The following is a 17,448-nucleotide window of genomic DNA, read 5'->3' on the forward strand; positions in this document are numbered from 1 at the left end:
AAAATAATCATGTGAATGGTACTTTAATAAATTGCATTATATTTCAATCCCCCCCGCCCATTTATTCTCTGCAGTGACACTCCCAGTATATTATTAAAAGGCCTAGTATGTGGATGTGATTTTATTTGCTTCCTTATTATTAGGCTATCAAACCTGGGCTGCAAATATCAGAACAATCAGTAGATGGCAGCACAGAGGTAAGAGTTTTATGTATCACTTTGCTGCCATCTGGTGGCGGTTCCGGTTGTTGTAGCACAAATCTAGTGCAGAAATTAATCTTTCTCCCATCTGGACCTCTCCAAATATATCACTATCTAAAATATCCCAGCTTTAAAGATAGTTTTTGAAATTCAAATAGGTGGACAGCACCAGAACATCTTCCAATGTAATTTTTCCACTGAGAAATACCTGTGTATTGGCATGTCCATGTTAGGGAGGTGGGGGAATTTAAGAGAAATGAGAGTCCCATCAATATACTAGGAATGGCTTACTGCAGATTAAACTTATCACTGAACAGATCTCTTTGAAATAGGCCTATTATCCATGTCAGGAATCAGATTATCCTGTCATTTTAAATGAACTGGCTGCATATTTAGCACTCAAAATTAAAGGCGAGTTTCATGAGTTGTTATGTGAAATTAATCCACCCTTTTAAAGCCCAAGGATTTCATTAACTGCACCATTATCCCCTCTAGGTTTTGAGACCAGACTGTGAGATGCAAAGTTTCAGCTTACTCCAAATTGAGAATTACAGGCTGCAATTGGAACATTTTTTCCCTCTATTGTTCTCCCACTTCTCTTAAATGCAGATTCTTGTTTCAATAATTATAGACAATAATGAGGAGACAGAAAGAATGACAGAGTTACTCTTCTGCTGTTACTAGTGGGCTGTTTGAAGCTCAAGCTTCTGCCCCTACACTAGGATGCAAATTTACTGGGTTTAATGGGAGTTATAACTGCACAGTTATGCTTACGAGAATAAATTACAATTGCTTGAAGTATACGTAGAAAGGGAAATATTTGCAAGGTGACTACTTCAGCATCTTGGCATGTGTTGGAGGGGGACAAATCTCTTCTTCAATAGCATTATTGCAAATTAAAAGTCAAGCACAAAGGCAACCATCCACCTCTGAGTTCCACAAAAGAAGAACGTCCTATCTTTTGGGGCTTGAGAGCCATACTTTAATGTTTTTGTGAAGAGCAACAACTGCTATGAAAAAAGAAAATGTAAAGCGAGTGAGACCACATTATATATACAAATAAGGACAGGATTTGGTGGCATGGGATATTAAAAAAAATATGTTTGCTTCTCCCAAAAGATGCAAAATTAATATTCAAGTGGTGGAATTAAATGAGAGTTCTGGAGGGCCTAAAAGGAAGGCCTGGCTAGAAATGGGCATACCTTGGCTGTAATCAGACAACAGCAATGGTAGAAGTTAATGGATAACCACCAAAGCATTAAATTGTTCCTCCTTTCTGGTCTTTTCTGCCTTTTTAGCTAAATCTGCTCAAAAAGATCTGTCTACATGAGATAGGGATAAGAACTGAGGGGTTGGAGTTGTGAAGAAGACCTGTTGATTGAACAACAGTTACAATTTTTGTGACCCAAACATAATAAGGGCTCTTAGACCTGTTGACTTCATAGGGAACACTTGCTGTAAAAAAAGGGGGCAAAAAGAAAGCATTCTTAGATGAAACAGGCAATCAAAGACCAAGAGGCTTCACTTGCTTAGTATGCTAAACCATAAACTTTCCAACCACATTGTAGTCTAAGAGGCTCTACAAACCTAACCTGTGCAGTTAATTTAGTGTGCTGCGTTAACTTAAAAATTGTAGAGTAAACCATGACTCAGTTACCCATAAAAGCATCATGAGAACATAGAAATGTTCAGGTTTTCTACTCTTCCTAAACCAATAGGGAAATTAGGCAGCATCGTGTCAGATAAGTTTATTTAAAAAAAACATTTCATCCAGTTTTTCAATGATCTGGTGGTTAAATGACATAGTTACCCATGGGAGTTTCCAAGGCAACATATTATTCAGTGGTAGTGGTGGGGAACAGCATTAAGATGCATTGACCTTGATATTTAGATATTTAATTTGTTTACACAAGCTATACACACAGCGTTCTTCCCCCTCTTCCAACCTTTCCTTAAGTTATGCTTGGGAAATATGTCCCATTATAACAAATGGACAAACTGGGTACTGTGTGGGGTTTTCATTGGATTTACAGTTAGAATTAGCTTTCTCAAATTTGGACTGAAGAAAGCAGTGGTAATCCATCATCCAGGAGCAACCTGTCCTGTACTGAGGGAAGGATGCTACTGCCCAAAGAGAAGAGGTTCCCCTACTGAAGCCAGCAATATTTGTATAGTAGTAATTTGCTTAGCCAATTTGATCAATTTCACAAGAATGCTGGACTGCAAAAGCAGAGATAATTGATTGAAGTTAACTCAGCTTCAAGAATACAAATCATGTTCTGTTCTATTCAGCTGTAATGTATTATTAATGGCTGGAAAAGAAAGCCTGGATGGGTGACTGCAACTTTAGAGAAAGCATGGAGATATGGGTCAGTTGTTCAAGGGGGGGGGGGAGTCCTGACAACATGTGCTGTTTTTACACAGTACCTCCCTGGGAAGAGATACCTTTAAAGCATCATCCCAACAAACCCAGTTTCATAATCTGGGGATCTGCTAATATTTCTGGATGCTAGCAGACTCTTCTTCCTCAAAATGATGAAAGGATAACTAGAACAATCCAAGCTGGGGTGGGGTGGGGAAAGAGTAAGTATGGGCATTTTAAGGCTATTTTTTTTTTCCAAACAGCGGAAATTTACATGTTGAAATTGTTTACCAATCTATAAATTATACACCATGTTATATCGTACCTCTATTGTATGACAGCTGATGCTTTTGGAAGATGCTTGGAGAGAACTGTTTGTTCTAGGAATAGCACAATGGGCCATTCCAGTTGATGCTAACACTCTACTGGCTGTATCGGGTAAGAATTGCACAATTTAATGACTTTGTTATAGAAATTACCATAAAAATACATTATTGAAAACAAGACAACATGTAAAGAATACCAAATCCATTCCAAACAATAGAGTATACCTGTCATTTATAAATCTATATTTAAATGCAAATAATGTTGTTTTGTTGCATTCAGGACTGCTTGCATTGTCATTTAAATGCAAATTACTGTGTTTGTTATCATCCAAGAAAAGATTTCTACTAACTTTCCGACAATATCGTCAGTTTTGTGTCGAAGCAGATCTGAGAAAGTAACAATGGCATGGCTATTGATACTTCTAAAAAAAAACAATCTATCAAATTACTTCAAATGACTTATTAGTGTATTCATTTCACACATTTTTTTTCCAGGCATGAATGGTGACAACACAGATTCTCAAAAGCTGAATAAGATTATCTCAGAAATACAAGCATTGCAGGAGGTGGTGGCTCGATTTAGACAGCTCCGGTTAGATGCCACAGAATTTGCCTGCCTCAAATGTATTGTCACTTTCAAAGCAGGTAAGAAGAATATAAAGAAAGACTTACTAGCATGCATCAAGCCGCTGTGCCTCGTAACTTGGTGACCTCCCTCCCAATTTTAAATTGCGGAACATCTTGAATGATCATGCTGCAACAAATAGATCCCCCCCCAACTAAGGCAGCAAAGAGATTCCAATGTGAAAAATGTGCCCATCTTTGCTACTAGCTTAGTTTAGTTTTACTTTTAGTTTCAACCTGGTTGCTCTTTTAAGGAAGTAATTACAGGTATTGGAGAAATTAGCATATTAATATCAGTTCCTGTTTATATTAACAGGAAAGTTATATCCCCGTCAACAACTTGGCATTAAAAGTAATCAAGTAATCCTGTGGAAGGGTACAGCAAGCAGTAAAGGAAATGAGAAACGTGCAATCTGTGATGTATTGAAAAGTCCTATTTCTTTACATCCCAGTGATAACCCCATGGCTGCCTGCTTCACATAAGCGTGTGTGCTCAGCAGAAGTATGCTGATAATCCAGAAACCACTCAAGCTTGGCTAAAGTCAAGAGCTTCAGAATCTCATGTTTACCATCTGTTTGGCTGGTGTTTCAAATCTGAAATTTTGCAAACAAGCTGTAGCACTTTCTTAAAAGTTAAACGAAAACAAATAGAATTGTTTCTTAAACATTGGTGCTCTCAGTTTTCCAGGCGAGTTGTCCTGCCAGTGCCTCAGACCTAGATAGCTGGCTCCATTAATCTAGCGCTATTATGAAATTGGTAGCTAATGAAGTGCAGCCATGCTGCCAAGATTGACTTGATTGTCCTGGTAATATGCGAAGAGTGGTTATCTCACTGAGTAAGTGGACTGTCTGCTTGCAGTACCTACACACAGCGGTTCTGAATTGAGAAGTTTCCGGAATGCTGCCGCCATTGCAGCTCTTCAAGATGAAGCTCAGCTCACCCTGAACAGCTACATTCACACGAGGTAAGGATACCCTAGCCCTACCTTTGTAAGAAATAAATGCACCCTGGTTGTAGAGGTTGAGGAGCCTTTCAAGAAGGAAGGGGGATTCAAAAGGTAGAAGCAGCCTTTGAAAGCAGGTTGCATTGTTTTGGCCCTTTAGGATGCTTCTTGAAGGCTTCCAAGTGAGCTGCCTCTACCAACTGGCTTTGATTTGGCAAAGAGACTTTGCTTTAGTTTGATATTTTAATTCTGTTGGCATTTGGATGGCTTTTAGGACTCTGAATTCTAATGTATATATTTAAGTTATATGTATGTTTCTTGGGGGGGGGATTGATACCTTTACTTAAATATTACCCATCAACACAATAAATCGCAGGAGAGTCACAATATATAAAAATTGTTATAATAAATTTCCTCTTCTAAGCGGAACAATTAATCTTTTAGGCTAAAGCCTTTTTTTTTTAGCAGCTTGCTCCGATATAGGCCGACATGCTGACCCTGAATGTAGAAATAACTAATCAAGGGGAATTATTTCCTTTTCTGTTTAAAAGCACAATAAAGCTCTAGAGTTGGCATTTTGTTTGCTTTTATCAAGAGAAGGATCTATAGCTTTAACATGGTTATCAATGTTATTTATGTTAGTAGGATTAACCTCAGGGGTGGGTTCCTGCCAGTTCTAACCTCTTCTATAGAAGAGGTTCCACAAATCTACAGTGCCATTTAGAACCAGTTCCAGCTCCCTTGCCCCGCCCGTCCGCACATCATCAAGAGAGAGAGCGGAGAGGAATTCTGGGAGTTGAAGTCCACAAGTCTTAAAGCTGTCAAGTTTGAACACCCCTGGGATTTTTTTTTCTAAAGGGTTAGGGGTGCAAGGGTCTTGTAACTTGACAGCTTTAAGACTTGAATGCTTCAAATGCCGGTTTCTGAGCCAACATTTTAGTTGCTAAGCAAGAGTGTTGTTAAGTGAGTTTCACCACATTTTACAAGTTGGCCATGCCCACCCAGTCATATGGCTGGCAAACCGCTCCCAGCCGGTCAGATGGCTGGCAAGCCACTCCCCCAGTTACATGGCCAGCAAGCCACTCCCACAAAGCAGGCCACACCTACAGAAGAGATTCTAAATTTTTTTGAAACCCACCACTGAATAACCTCCACGTTTGATTTCTAGGTATCCTACCCAGCCGTGTCGTTTTGGGAAACTGCTGTTGCTCTTGCCAGCCTTACGTTCAATTAGCCCCTCAACGATAGAAGAAGTATTTTTCAAAAAAACAATTGGGAACGTGCCAATTACAAGACTGCTTTCAGATATGTATAAATCCAGTGACATATAGATCAGATGCGAGGCAACGAAGAGAAGCCAGGTGATCATTTCTAAAGACCTTTTTAACTAATGGAGAGCAAACATCAGATAATTCTACAAGAAATGGAATCCTGAAGACATTTAATCCAACAACAAAATCAATCGATAGAGATCATTTTGCAAGTTTGGGAGAAAATACTGTTACATATTAAAATGGAGCTTGATTGAACTAGACAACTGTTCCCAAAACTGCAGCTTTGATGCTGCCCATTCCACTGTTGTTCCTAGATCCAGGTTTGGGGAAAATCACAGTTTAACAGGGAGAAAGGACAAGCGGAAGCAAAAGAAATCTCTAGGGTTTGTTTATTCCATACTCTGAAAAAGTTGGGTAACCAAACGTTATTCTGTTGTAATGTGTCATGAGGTGGCCTTCAACGATTTGTGTATATGTGCGTTTTTTTAAACTAGTTTGTTGGTGAGCCCTTTTTACATGAAAGGAAACATTGAATACTAGATTATCCAAACATTTATGTCAGTTATAACATAATAAAAGTGGCCTTTGCAATGAATTTTTAAGGGGTGTACTCTGGCAAATACCTTTTGAATTCAAATTTGCCAGGCCTGCTATTTAAGGTTTTTTTTAAAACCAATGGTGGACTTCATGCCTAAATCTTGACATCATTTCATTTCAGTTTAATATGTCAGACAGAAGAGCTTTAAAAAAGTTTTCCTTTTTTAAGAAAAATACACATTAAGAGACTAAACAGCAAAACCAAATAAAAAAAAAATGGAGAGGACTGACACAGTGAATTCATCGCTGTTCCACTGGCATAAGGCTGAAACCAAAGGCAATGATGCCCAAACTCTTTGTTAATGAGATGTATAAGAAGGGACTCATCTTACAAAAGAATGGAAAATATTATGTATTATTGGAAGAGCAGTTGATCAATACATCAAACATAACTATCTTTGAAACTCTCTAGTCTGCCTGATGCTGTCTGGGGAAACACATCATTCCACTTATGGGTCACGTTGGCTAGGACTAGATGTTAAGGTGGGGAAGGTTGTTGTAGATTTTTAAAATATACATATATAAACCTCCAGGTCCATTAAAACCTTTCTCATATGCTTCTAATCCTCACCACCCCAAGCACATTTATGAGCTGCTTAAGTCGAGAGTATTAAAATGTAGGGGGGGGAGGGGAAATAACCACTGTACTTTTCAAAGTTTTTGTTTTTAGGAAATAGCACTGAGGAAGGAAATCAGCACTTGAAATATCTTAGAACGAATAAACTTCTCTTGTACAAAAGTGCATTAACTGATTTGTGAAGTTAAGGTTGTAACCATTGTATTTACAAAGAATAAATATATATATTAAATTTAAACTGGAACTGCTATTAAGAATTGCTTCCTATTGATGCTAAATGCATATTCTTGATGTTGTTATATTAACCCAGAAATATGAGATTGGCTCTTTGGTTTCTCAAGTACAAGGATCAGCTTTAGCATACCCCTACCGAAGTTCTGGGAGAGTATGCCATTTAGTACTGTATTAATGCTACTATGCTCAGAATAATCAAATGGGTTTAATATCACCAATTCAACCCCCAAGGCTCTGTTTTGGGTCCAGTACTCTTCAACATCTTCATCAATGATTTGGATGAGGGAATAAATGGGGAACTCATCAAATTTGCAGATGACACCAAGCTGGCAGGAATAGCCAACACTCCAGAAGATAAGCTAAAGATAGAGAAGAATCTTGACAAACTTGAACATTGGGCACTATCTAACAAAATGAAATTCAATGGTGAAAAGAGTAAGGTTCTACATTTAGGCAACAAAAACGAAATGCACAGGTACAGTATAGGTGGTACCTTGCTCAACAGTAGTAACTGTGAAAGGGATCTTGGAGTCCTAGTGGACAACCATTTAAATATGAGCCAGCAGTGTGCAGCAGCTGCCAAAAAAGCCAACACAGTTCTAGGTTGCATAAACAGAGGGATAAAATCAAGATCTCGTGAAGTGTTAATACCATTTTATAATGCCTTGGTAAGGCCACACTTGGAATACTGCATTCATTTTGGTCACCACGATGTAGAAAAGATGTGGAGACTCTAGAAAGAGTGCAGAGAAGAGCAACAAAGATGATTAGGGAACTGGGGACTAAAACATATGAAGAACGGTTGTCAGGAACTGGGTATGTCATAGGGGAGACATGATAGCAGTGTACCAATATCTCAGGGATTGCCACAAAGAAGAGGGAGTCAAACTATTCTCCAAGGCACCTGAGGGTAGAACAAGAAGCAATGGGTGGAAACTAATCAAGGAGAGAAGTAACTTAGAACTGAGGAGAAATTTCCTGACAGTCAAAACAATTAATCAGTGGAACAGCTTGCCTCCAGAAAGAACATTGGTCTTACCTGAACGTGTCTTTTCAGGGGAAGAGGGGAGGGGTTTGTGTGGGGTATTCTCAAAGCCTGATTGGTCCAAAGACTGAGAGAAAACTTCTTTTTTTTTTTTTTCAATACATTTTATTTATTTCATTTCATTTTCATTTTATACAATCACTTATATACTGTGCGTAAAAAAAAAGAGAAAAAAAAAAAACCCCAACATGACACTTCATTCCCCCATACCCCTCTCTTCTCCCCCTCCAACTTTCATTTCACCCCTCCAGCATTCCCCTCTTCTACTTCCCTTCCCCCTCAGACATCTCCCCCTCCCTCCATCTCACCCTCCTTACATTCCCTCTCACTCCCTCTTTACTTCTCCCTCCTCTTTCCCTCTTCTCCTCGCTTTGGTGTATCCATACATTTCAGTTTGTTTGTTTTTTAAAAAAAAAAAATAAATAAAAGAGAAAAAGAAAAAAAGAAAAAAGAAAAACGAGCCACAGTATACAAGTGAATTCTTATTGTTCTAAGAATTGAAACTGTAATTCCACCCTCCCCCCTCCCCCCTATAATCCCCCCTCCCTAACCCCCTTACGGCTTCGCAGGTCCCATACCCGGCATAATTCTTTAACAAGCATTTGAGTATAATAAGGCCAGCTAACTTTAAAATTAAAAAAAAATAAAAGTAAAGCCAAAGAAAAAAAAGAGAATAGTAAAAAATACAAAGGAAATCAAGGAAATCAAAAAAAAAAAAAAACAAACACCACACACACAAAAAGAAAGGAGAAACAAGAAGGGTCAATAAACCCACTACGTTAACACAGCTTCCCATTATCTGTAAATCTTAAACAATGTAGCTCATTCCAAATTTCGGTTATTTTACTACTTGCAGGGTTTCAAACTGTATTAGAGCCAGGTAAGTTGATCAATTAGGATTCCCCAACTAAAAGTCTCATTGCTTTGTCTATCTATCAGACCTTTAATTTATCTCTTTTTATCCGAATATCCAAACCTTTCTATAAAACCATTAAACTCAAGTACTTCTTTCATTTTTCATTTCCAACACCTCCCTTTCTATCCTTACCCACCTCCACATGTAAATTTTTTTACCTTCCACCCTGCCTTTATCCATATCCACATATATATTTTATCCGCATCCATTGCTCCTCCCATATTTACTCCACTTTCCTGAAGACTCTCCGACCAATCTTTCTTGACCTTATATTGAAATAGCAACTCAAACAAACATCAGCTTGCATTCTAGCCCCAGGTAGTCTAATTAAGCTTTCGCTACCCTTCCCTCTCCCACGTGCCTCCCAACTCCGTTCGTCCCAGACCACAACTCAAAAAGATCGCAATCTCCGCTCTCCTCGCCTAGGAAAATAATTCATGTGCAATTTGAGTTAGAGTTCAGACAAATCTTATATACTATGTGTCCACAATCAGCAACGCTTCTTTCAGTCTCCATGTCTCATCATCGATATACAACTTTCCCATTTTATCCCAGACGAAAATCATAAAGCTTTAAGAACATCACTAAGTCTTTATTCTTTAGTCTTCTGCCCTTCCGGAAGAGGAAAGCAACACCCTCCGCCTTGTAGCCACGTGTCTCACTGTTTGTCTTCTCCTTCTCCTTGTCTCTCTCCAGATCCGGATGAATCAGGAAGTCCCGCCTTCAGGGTCTCGTAGTAAAATTCTCGGGCTTCACAGACAGAATTAATGCGGTTTTTTGGTTGCCAAATGTAACTGTAATACCAGCTGGGACTTCCCATTTGTATGGAATCTGAGAATTTCTGAGTTCTTCGGTTAAGAAAGCGTACTCTCTCCTTGTTCTTAATATTTGAGATGGTATCTCTTTAAAAACAATCAAGTCCTGTCCATCAATTCTCAACCTCTTGCTGTAAAGCCTCTGTATTATCTCATTTCTGGATTCCCTTGTGGTAAAGTATATAATTATGTCCCTCGGAAGCTGTCGCTGTTTTGCTACCCACGAATTCTGGCGGTAAATTCTTTGAATCTGCCAATCAAAGTTAAATCCCGGACTTCCCACCAAGCGGCTGATAGCCTCAAAAAAGATCTGTTTCAAATTCTCCTGTTGGTTTTCACGCAATCCTCTAACTCTAATTGCAAAGGCAGTCTTATTATAATTTATCATGACAAGTTGTTTTTGAGCATTTTCAATTTCCTGTTGTAACGTTTGAATTTTGGATATCAAATTAAGATTAGTTTCTTCCAAAAGTTCCAATTTGTCCTCCGTTTCAGCAATATAATCTGTCATGACTGTCATTACTCCGATCATATCCTTCTTTGCCTGAGCAATTTTAGCATCAAATTGATCATATAAATCCGATATCAGTTGATTAATTTCCTGTCTGAAATCATTAAGCGTTTTGAGAAGAAATTCTTGTGTTAACAAATCTCCCGTGGAGGGTGTAGGAGGCAAGGGTAGCGGCTTCATAGCAGTTTTTGGAGATATGTTATTAAGGAAGCGCTTCTGTTTAGATTTGGGAGCCCTTCCAGAATAAAAATCAACAGTCAGCGAGCAAAAATCAAAGTCTCTGCTCCCCTCAGTTAATCTTTTAGCAATTAGTACGGAGAAGCCTTCAGGAGGGTAGGGCTGACTAAGTACGTCACATCAAACACAAAAGCTACGAGATCGCCATCTTGTGACGCAGCTAAAAAGAAAGGGAGCCTTTTGCGAAATTGAAGCTGGTATTTTAGATAGTAATAGAAGAAATTCCTCAGGAATGGTCCCCGCCCGGATTGACTTTTAAATAGCTTAGCTTTGTCCTGGGGGAGGGGGGCAATCTGCCTAGGCTGCAAAAAAGGCAGCGCGGAAACTGGCCGGAGTAAAGGCTCAGCTAATGTTGAACCTCTTCTCCATTCACAGCAAAAAAGCTATGAATTACAAAGAGATCCTAACGACTGACCTTCTCCCTGCCCCTTTCTGCCAGAAAGGGGAGATATCTATAGATCTTTAAGATATACGAACCAGAATCCTGACAGGAGCTTCATTGAGCTCCCGACGGCGGCAGGCTCCTCCCCCCGAAGCCGTGAGAAAACTTCTTAAATACTCCTTCCTTCTCCTTATCTCCCAGTTTCCCCGATGGCGAACACTGGCCTGAAAACGAATATAAGGGACCCCGGGAACCTCCCTGTCCTCCCCTTGGCCCTACCTTACTCTAACTAGGGTGGTCATAACCCCTCCCTCTCTTCCCCTGAAAAGACATGTTCAGGTAACACCAACGTTCTTTTTCCAGTGGAAGAGAGGGAGGGGTTACGTGTGGGACATACTGAAGCTTAGTCCCAGGGAGGGAGAACTAAGGCCCAAGGGGAGTGTCACCTGCCACCCTCGACAGGCCCCTATGACTAAAGGAAGCATCCACAGAGGCGAACGCATCCAGTCGATAGTGCCAGATAAAGGGGTCGGAGACGCCCAGGTAGCCGCCCGGTATATATTTTTCGAACAGTGCTCTGGTGGCCCACGCCACCATGGTCGCGCACTTCTCGTGGAGTGGGCTGTAATCCTGGCCGGGATAGGCTGACCCACTGCCTCATAAGCCCCTGCAATGGCCTGTCGCAGCCACCGGCCAATGGTAGCCGAGGATACCCTGGCTCCCAATGTCCCCGGCTGAAAGGAGACAAAAAAGGCCTCCGACCTATGCACCCCCGCCGCCCACCTGAGATAGACGCGCAAGGCATGGCGGACATCTAAACGATGCCAAAGCCACTCCCTATCACTAGAGGGGACCGGGCAAAAGTTGGGCAGAACAATTTCCTGTGCCCTGTGGAAGGGGGTGTTCACCTTTGGGAGAAAGGTGGGGTCAAGGCGAAGAACTACCCTATCCTGGTGGAATTGACAGAGGTCATCTTTGGAGGATAGGGCGCCCAGCTCCGATATACGACAGGCAGAAGTAACCGCCACTAGAAAGGCTACTTTAAGGGACAGAAATCTCAGATGAACAGTCCTAATCGGTCAAACGGGGCCCCCGTCAAAGCCCCGAGGACCAGGGGAAGATCCCAGGTTGGGAATCTGTGGATAGGAGGAGGTCTGAGATTAGCCGCCCCTTTTAGGAAACGTTTGATCAGAGGAACGTGGGCGAGAGGAGAGCCCACTCCCCCCAGGACAGAAGATAGCGCCGCTGTCAATGCAGGGTGTTATGATAAGCCGTCGCCCCCTTTCTGTAGAAAGTCCAGGACGTTGGGAATTGTGGCCTTGGCTGGGTTGATGCCTAATGGGGAATACCATCTGACGAAGGCTGCCCAGGTGGAATTATAGATCCAAGTTGTTGACGGGCGCCTAGAAGCCTCAATGGTTTGTATGACCTTGGAGGATAGGTTAGCCTTCCTCAGGAGTCGCCGTTCAAGAGACAGGTGGTCAGATAGGAACCACTGGGCTCCGGGTGGATCAAGACCCCCTGACGCAAGACGATCTCCTCCCGAGGAATCCTCCATGGATGGGACACTGACAGCTGCACTAGATCCGCAAACCAGAGTCTCCTGGGCCAACAAGGGGCTATCATGATGACTAGAGCCCTCTCTATTACTACCTTCCTGAGGGTCCCCGGGATGAGGGGAATGGGAGGGAAGGCATAGAGTAGACCCGAGGCCACCTGCTTCTGAGGGCATCCGTGCCCTCCACAGTCCGGCTCTGGAAACTGGAGAAGAATCTCGGCAGCTGAGAATTCGCCGGAGTGGCAAAAAGTCCACCAATGGGGTGCCAAATGTCTGACAGATTTCCTGAAAAAGGTCCGGGTGGAGCTGCCACTCGCCATTGCCCAGAGTCGTCCGGCTCAGCCAGTCCGCCTGGCGGTTGGACTCACTGGAAATGTGTTCCGACACCAGGGAAGTCAGATGTCCAAGATCCGATCCTCAGAGCCTCTGGCCAGAGGGCCCAAGAATGAGTCCCTTCCTGACAGTTTATGTGGGCCTTCGTGGCAACATTGTCCGTCAGGAGAAGCACATGATGGCCCTTCACAGAGTCTTTGAAGTGTTGGAGGGCTAGTCACGCTGCCTTCAGCTCCAACCAATTGATATTGTGTCGGAGGTCTGAGGCAGTCCAACGGCCCTGTGCAAGTCTGGAGTCCATCAAAGCCCCCCAACTGAATAGACTCGCATCTGTGGTAACAGTCACTCTGTCAGGTTCCCAAAATGAGCAGGCCCTTCGTAGGGCTGGGGAGAGTCACCACTTGTGAATGTGCAAGGGGCCGATGACAGGCTGAAGGGGAGGGTTCTGTATTGATAATGATGGTCCCCCTGCGAAAACCTTAGGTACCTGAGATGAGCTGGCAGAATTGGAAGGTAGGCCTCTGTTAGGTCTACCGATGCCAAGAAGTCCCCCCTCCAAATACCTTGCAATATTGACCTGAGGGAGGACATCTTGAAGCACCTGTAAACCAGGAAGCGGTTCAGGCGTTTGAGATCCAGAATCGCCCTCCAGCCCTCTCTTCGGGACTCTTCGGGACCACAAACAGGTTGGAGTAGTAGCCCTGACCTCGTTCCATAGGAGGGACCACCTCTACCGCCTGGATGTCGAGAAGATGTTTTACGGCCTGTCCATCAGGCGGCGGCAATCCAAGCACTGTGATGGTGGGAACGACCTGAAGAGGTTCAGGGGGTTTCGAGAGGAACTCCAGTCTCAGACTGTGACGGATTGTGGATCTGACCCAGGCATCCGAGGTAATCTCTTCCCAATGATCCGCATAGTGGGACAGACGACCGCCTATGGGGAGGCTCGGGTTCGAGTCACTTCCCCCTACGGAAAGGGCGACTGCCTCCACCTCGAAAGGGCCATCTAGACTGGTGCTGGAACCTGTTACGGTCCTGATAAGCTGGCTGTGGGTACTGCCTGCCCGACCTGAATGACTGGTACCATTGCTGATGGTCATATTCAGGGACCCGATACGAAGGTCTGCGATAAGCGTGAGTATGGGCCTCAGTCTTTTTGGCGTTAGACGGGAGAACCTTTTTCTTATCTTTTCTTATCTTATCTCGACCAAGATGTGGTCGAGGGTCCCCCCAAAGAGATTGGGACCGGTGAAAGGGGCAGCTGCCAGATTCGATTTCGTCTTATTGTCCATCTGTCAGTTATGCACCCACAGCAGACGACAAGATGTAACAGAAGTGGCCAAGGCACTGGAGGCAAATTTGACCACGTCCAAGGTCACGTCAGCAGAAAATTGGGAGGCAGCAATTATTTTGGTAATATCCTGATGGAGGTGCTCGTCCTGGATCAGAATGCGATCCTGGAGCTGGCGGAGCCATATCACTGTGGTGTGGTTAAAATATGAGGCCGCCGCCGCGGACTTTACAGCCCAGGTGGAAGCATTGAAATTCTTACGCAAGTTAAGTTCCACCTGCTTGTCCTCTGGTTTCATCTTATCCGCGGCCTCCCCAGACCACCGGAGATGAGGAAAACAAGCTGCAATGGTGTGTCATTAGATGGTAACTGGAGGGCCTCAGCAAAGGCCTGCTCCACATTGTAGAAGCGCCGGTCATTTCTCCCTGGGTTAGAAAAATTGAAGGGGCGAGCTCACTGGTTTTTCACCACTTCCATAAACGGGGAGGGGAGCAGGGATCTCCTCCTTGTTTGTGGCTGTGTTGGAAAACATGGCCACATCTAGATCTCTAGATGGGGGAAACGTAGGATCCCCAGTCCCAATCTTGGTGGTCTTCCTGGCCTTGTGCAATTGGGTTTTGAACATTGCTGGGGGAAAAAGACCCGTGGAAGGGGGGGTTGGGGGGAACAGAGTCGTCGTCTTCCAAAATGCCATATCCTGGAGATTGTCTTCCCCCAGGATGGATCCCTCATTGAACATGGATGGAGAGGGAGCCCTATGATGCTGCAGGCTATGGCTGCCCTGAGTTCTATAAGAATGGGAACTACTGTCCCTCTGGGCGATGCCCCAAGTTATGGCCGCTGAAATGAGCCTTTTGATGCTCTCAGGGAGGTGCTCCAGATCCTCTATGTCCTCATGAGAGGAGCCTGGATCCTGTGGGGTCAATCTATGCAGTCTGGTGTGTTCTAGAGGTACCCTCCAATGGGTCCACCGCCACCCCCCTAACTGGTTCGGGGGAAACAGAAGGGGAAGGTGACACCCCGTCTGGAATAAATGTGAGACCTGAATGGGGAGGCTGAAGGGGAGGATGGGCTGAAGCCCCTAGATGAGGGTGATTGATTAGAGGAGGGCCTGACTGGAGACCTAGACCTGCTGGTCGATCTGGGCCTAGTTGTTTGAGCCTGTTTCTCAGCCCTGGCAAAAGTCTTCCTCCTCCCTCGTTATGGCCCTAGAGATGCTGAGACGCCATGGGTTTGGCTGCAGTCGCCCTGGTCTTGGAACCCTGGTCTTGGTCCTCCTCAGCCACCATAGAGGCCTCTACAGGGCCTTAGGAACCCTCTGGTCTTGCCTCCATCGTCCCACTCACGTGTTCAGATAAGGCCTCTGTAGGCCCCGCCGGAACCTGGACCTTCGGGAGCTTTAGTGGGCTCTTTTGAATCCAGCCTCTCCGCCTGAGGCTTCCCCAGCACCTACGTGGCCGTCTGAGGCTTTCTGCACGTGGCGCCCCAAAATGGCCGACGGAACTCCGGGTGCATGGTGCGGTCTAATGGCGGCCGCGACTGGTTTTCAAATGTCATGGCCGGTCGCTTCTCCTCTGAAATGGGCTTTCCTGGTTCCAAAAACCCAGCGACGAGGCTTGTATGCCTTAGTACTCGCCTCGCGGTGCCCTTGGTGTCTGGGGCAGCGCAGATGTCGGCAGCCGTTCAATTTGAAGGCAGTGGCTCTGCGGACTTTTTGCGCGCTCTCTGCGAGCGCTGGCAAGCCCAAACCTTCCAATTTCACTGTCCGCTTTCCGGAAAGCTCCCAAAGCTGCGCTTCGAAGCACATCACCCCCGCTGGCCCGGGGATATGAAGCAGAGCTCCAGGCCCGCAGAGAGGGAGGGCAATGCCCCACAGGGCTCTCCCCGACCACACGAGGCAGAAAAGACTGTTCCTTGGGCCGCAGCAGAATTTTGGAAATTTAGAAATTTAGAGTCTCCAATTAATCGAATTACACTTATCCAATAAAATGAATTAATTCCTACCTAACAATACTCAACAGTGCTTGGACCAAAAGACTGAGAGGAAACTGGGAGATAAGGAGAAGGAAGGAGTATTTAAGAAGTTTTCTCTCAGTCTTTGGACCAATCAGGCTTTGAGAATACCCCACACATAACCCCTCCCTCTCTTCCACTGGAAAAGTTGTGAATGCCCCAACACTGGAAGTCTTTAAGATGTTGGATAGCCATTTGTCTGAAACGGTATAGGGTTTCCTGCCTAGGCAGGGGGTTGGACTAGAAGACCTCAAAGGTCCCTTCCAACTCTGCTATTGTATTGTATTGTATCTTCCGAGGCAGTTGAATTGGAGGAGAATGTTTTGTTTTTAAAGGAAGAAGCAGGCAATATTTATCTGACAACTGAATTATGCTAGCCAACTACATTTTAGCCTGATAAGCTGTACAGGTTGAACTCAGTTTATGGATTATATGCCATAGAAACATAGAAAAGTGGACCAATGGATTATTCATGTTTAAGTTACTCTTGGGTAAGCAAGTGAACACAGTTAGTAGGACTGAGACTGGATTTTACATGTATGACTCTTTGCAAAGTAAAAACTGGGAAATTTGCAAGCAAGCCAGAGTCAGGCTAGATAAAGTAAAGCAGTAAGCAAAATAAACACTGGACCTGATCCAACATAATTGTGTCTCTAAAATCAAAGAATTCCAACATTTAAAAAAGAAAACTACTCGGGGCCAGCATTTAAAACTTCAGTAGTAAGCCAATGTTTCTGGAAGTTGGTCTATATGCAATATTGTGCATACTGTTTTTTTAAAAAGAGGACCATTTACCACTACTACAAAGAGTACATTCAGTTAAATCCTAGCTGGCAGAAGAAATTGTTCTCAGAAATCAATGTAGTCCCTGAAATGGATCAGGGCCATAATATTGGAGTCCCACAATGGTGAAGTTTCTGTAACCAAATATTCACACTTTCAAAGTACCTGAGCTTAGTTAGGTATGACAGCAAACTCCAAAGATCAAAGATTTGTCAGAATCCCATTTATGCCCCAAAAGTCTCCCTCCCTACATTGCTGAGTGTGGCCAAATATTTGCCCCTCTTTTGCAGATGTTTAAGGACCCAATTTCACCTCAAAACATTTCAGAAATCCCTCTGAAGCATTTCTGAAGCACCTCTTGCAGCTATAGAATGTGGCACTTAACACCTTGTGCAAAGCCTGGTCTAACTCTTCAACTGTTGGAAA

General features: G+C 43.6%; 1 protein-coding gene across 1 annotated transcript in view; it reads left to right on the forward strand.

Moving 5' to 3' along the window:
* NR2E1 (nuclear receptor subfamily 2 group E member 1) overlaps positions 1-5,940 on the forward strand; it is a 30,272-nt gene extending 24,332 nt beyond the window's left edge. The window contains 4 exon segments of the mRNA XM_032216714.1: positions 2,904-3,000; positions 3,384-3,533; positions 4,372-4,477; positions 5,625-5,940. Of these exon segments, the coding sequence (XP_032072605.1) occupies positions 2,904-3,000; positions 3,384-3,533; positions 4,372-4,477; positions 5,625-5,787 (516 nt within the window). The 3' untranslated portion in view covers positions 5,788-5,940.
* Positions 5,941-17,448: the final 11,508 nt, after the last annotated feature.

The sequence above is a fragment of the Thamnophis elegans genome, chromosome 4, assembly GCF_009769535.1.
Source record: "Thamnophis elegans isolate rThaEle1 chromosome 4, rThaEle1.pri, whole genome shotgun sequence".
Lineage (NCBI taxonomy): Eukaryota > Metazoa > Chordata > Lepidosauria > Squamata > Colubridae > Thamnophis > Thamnophis elegans.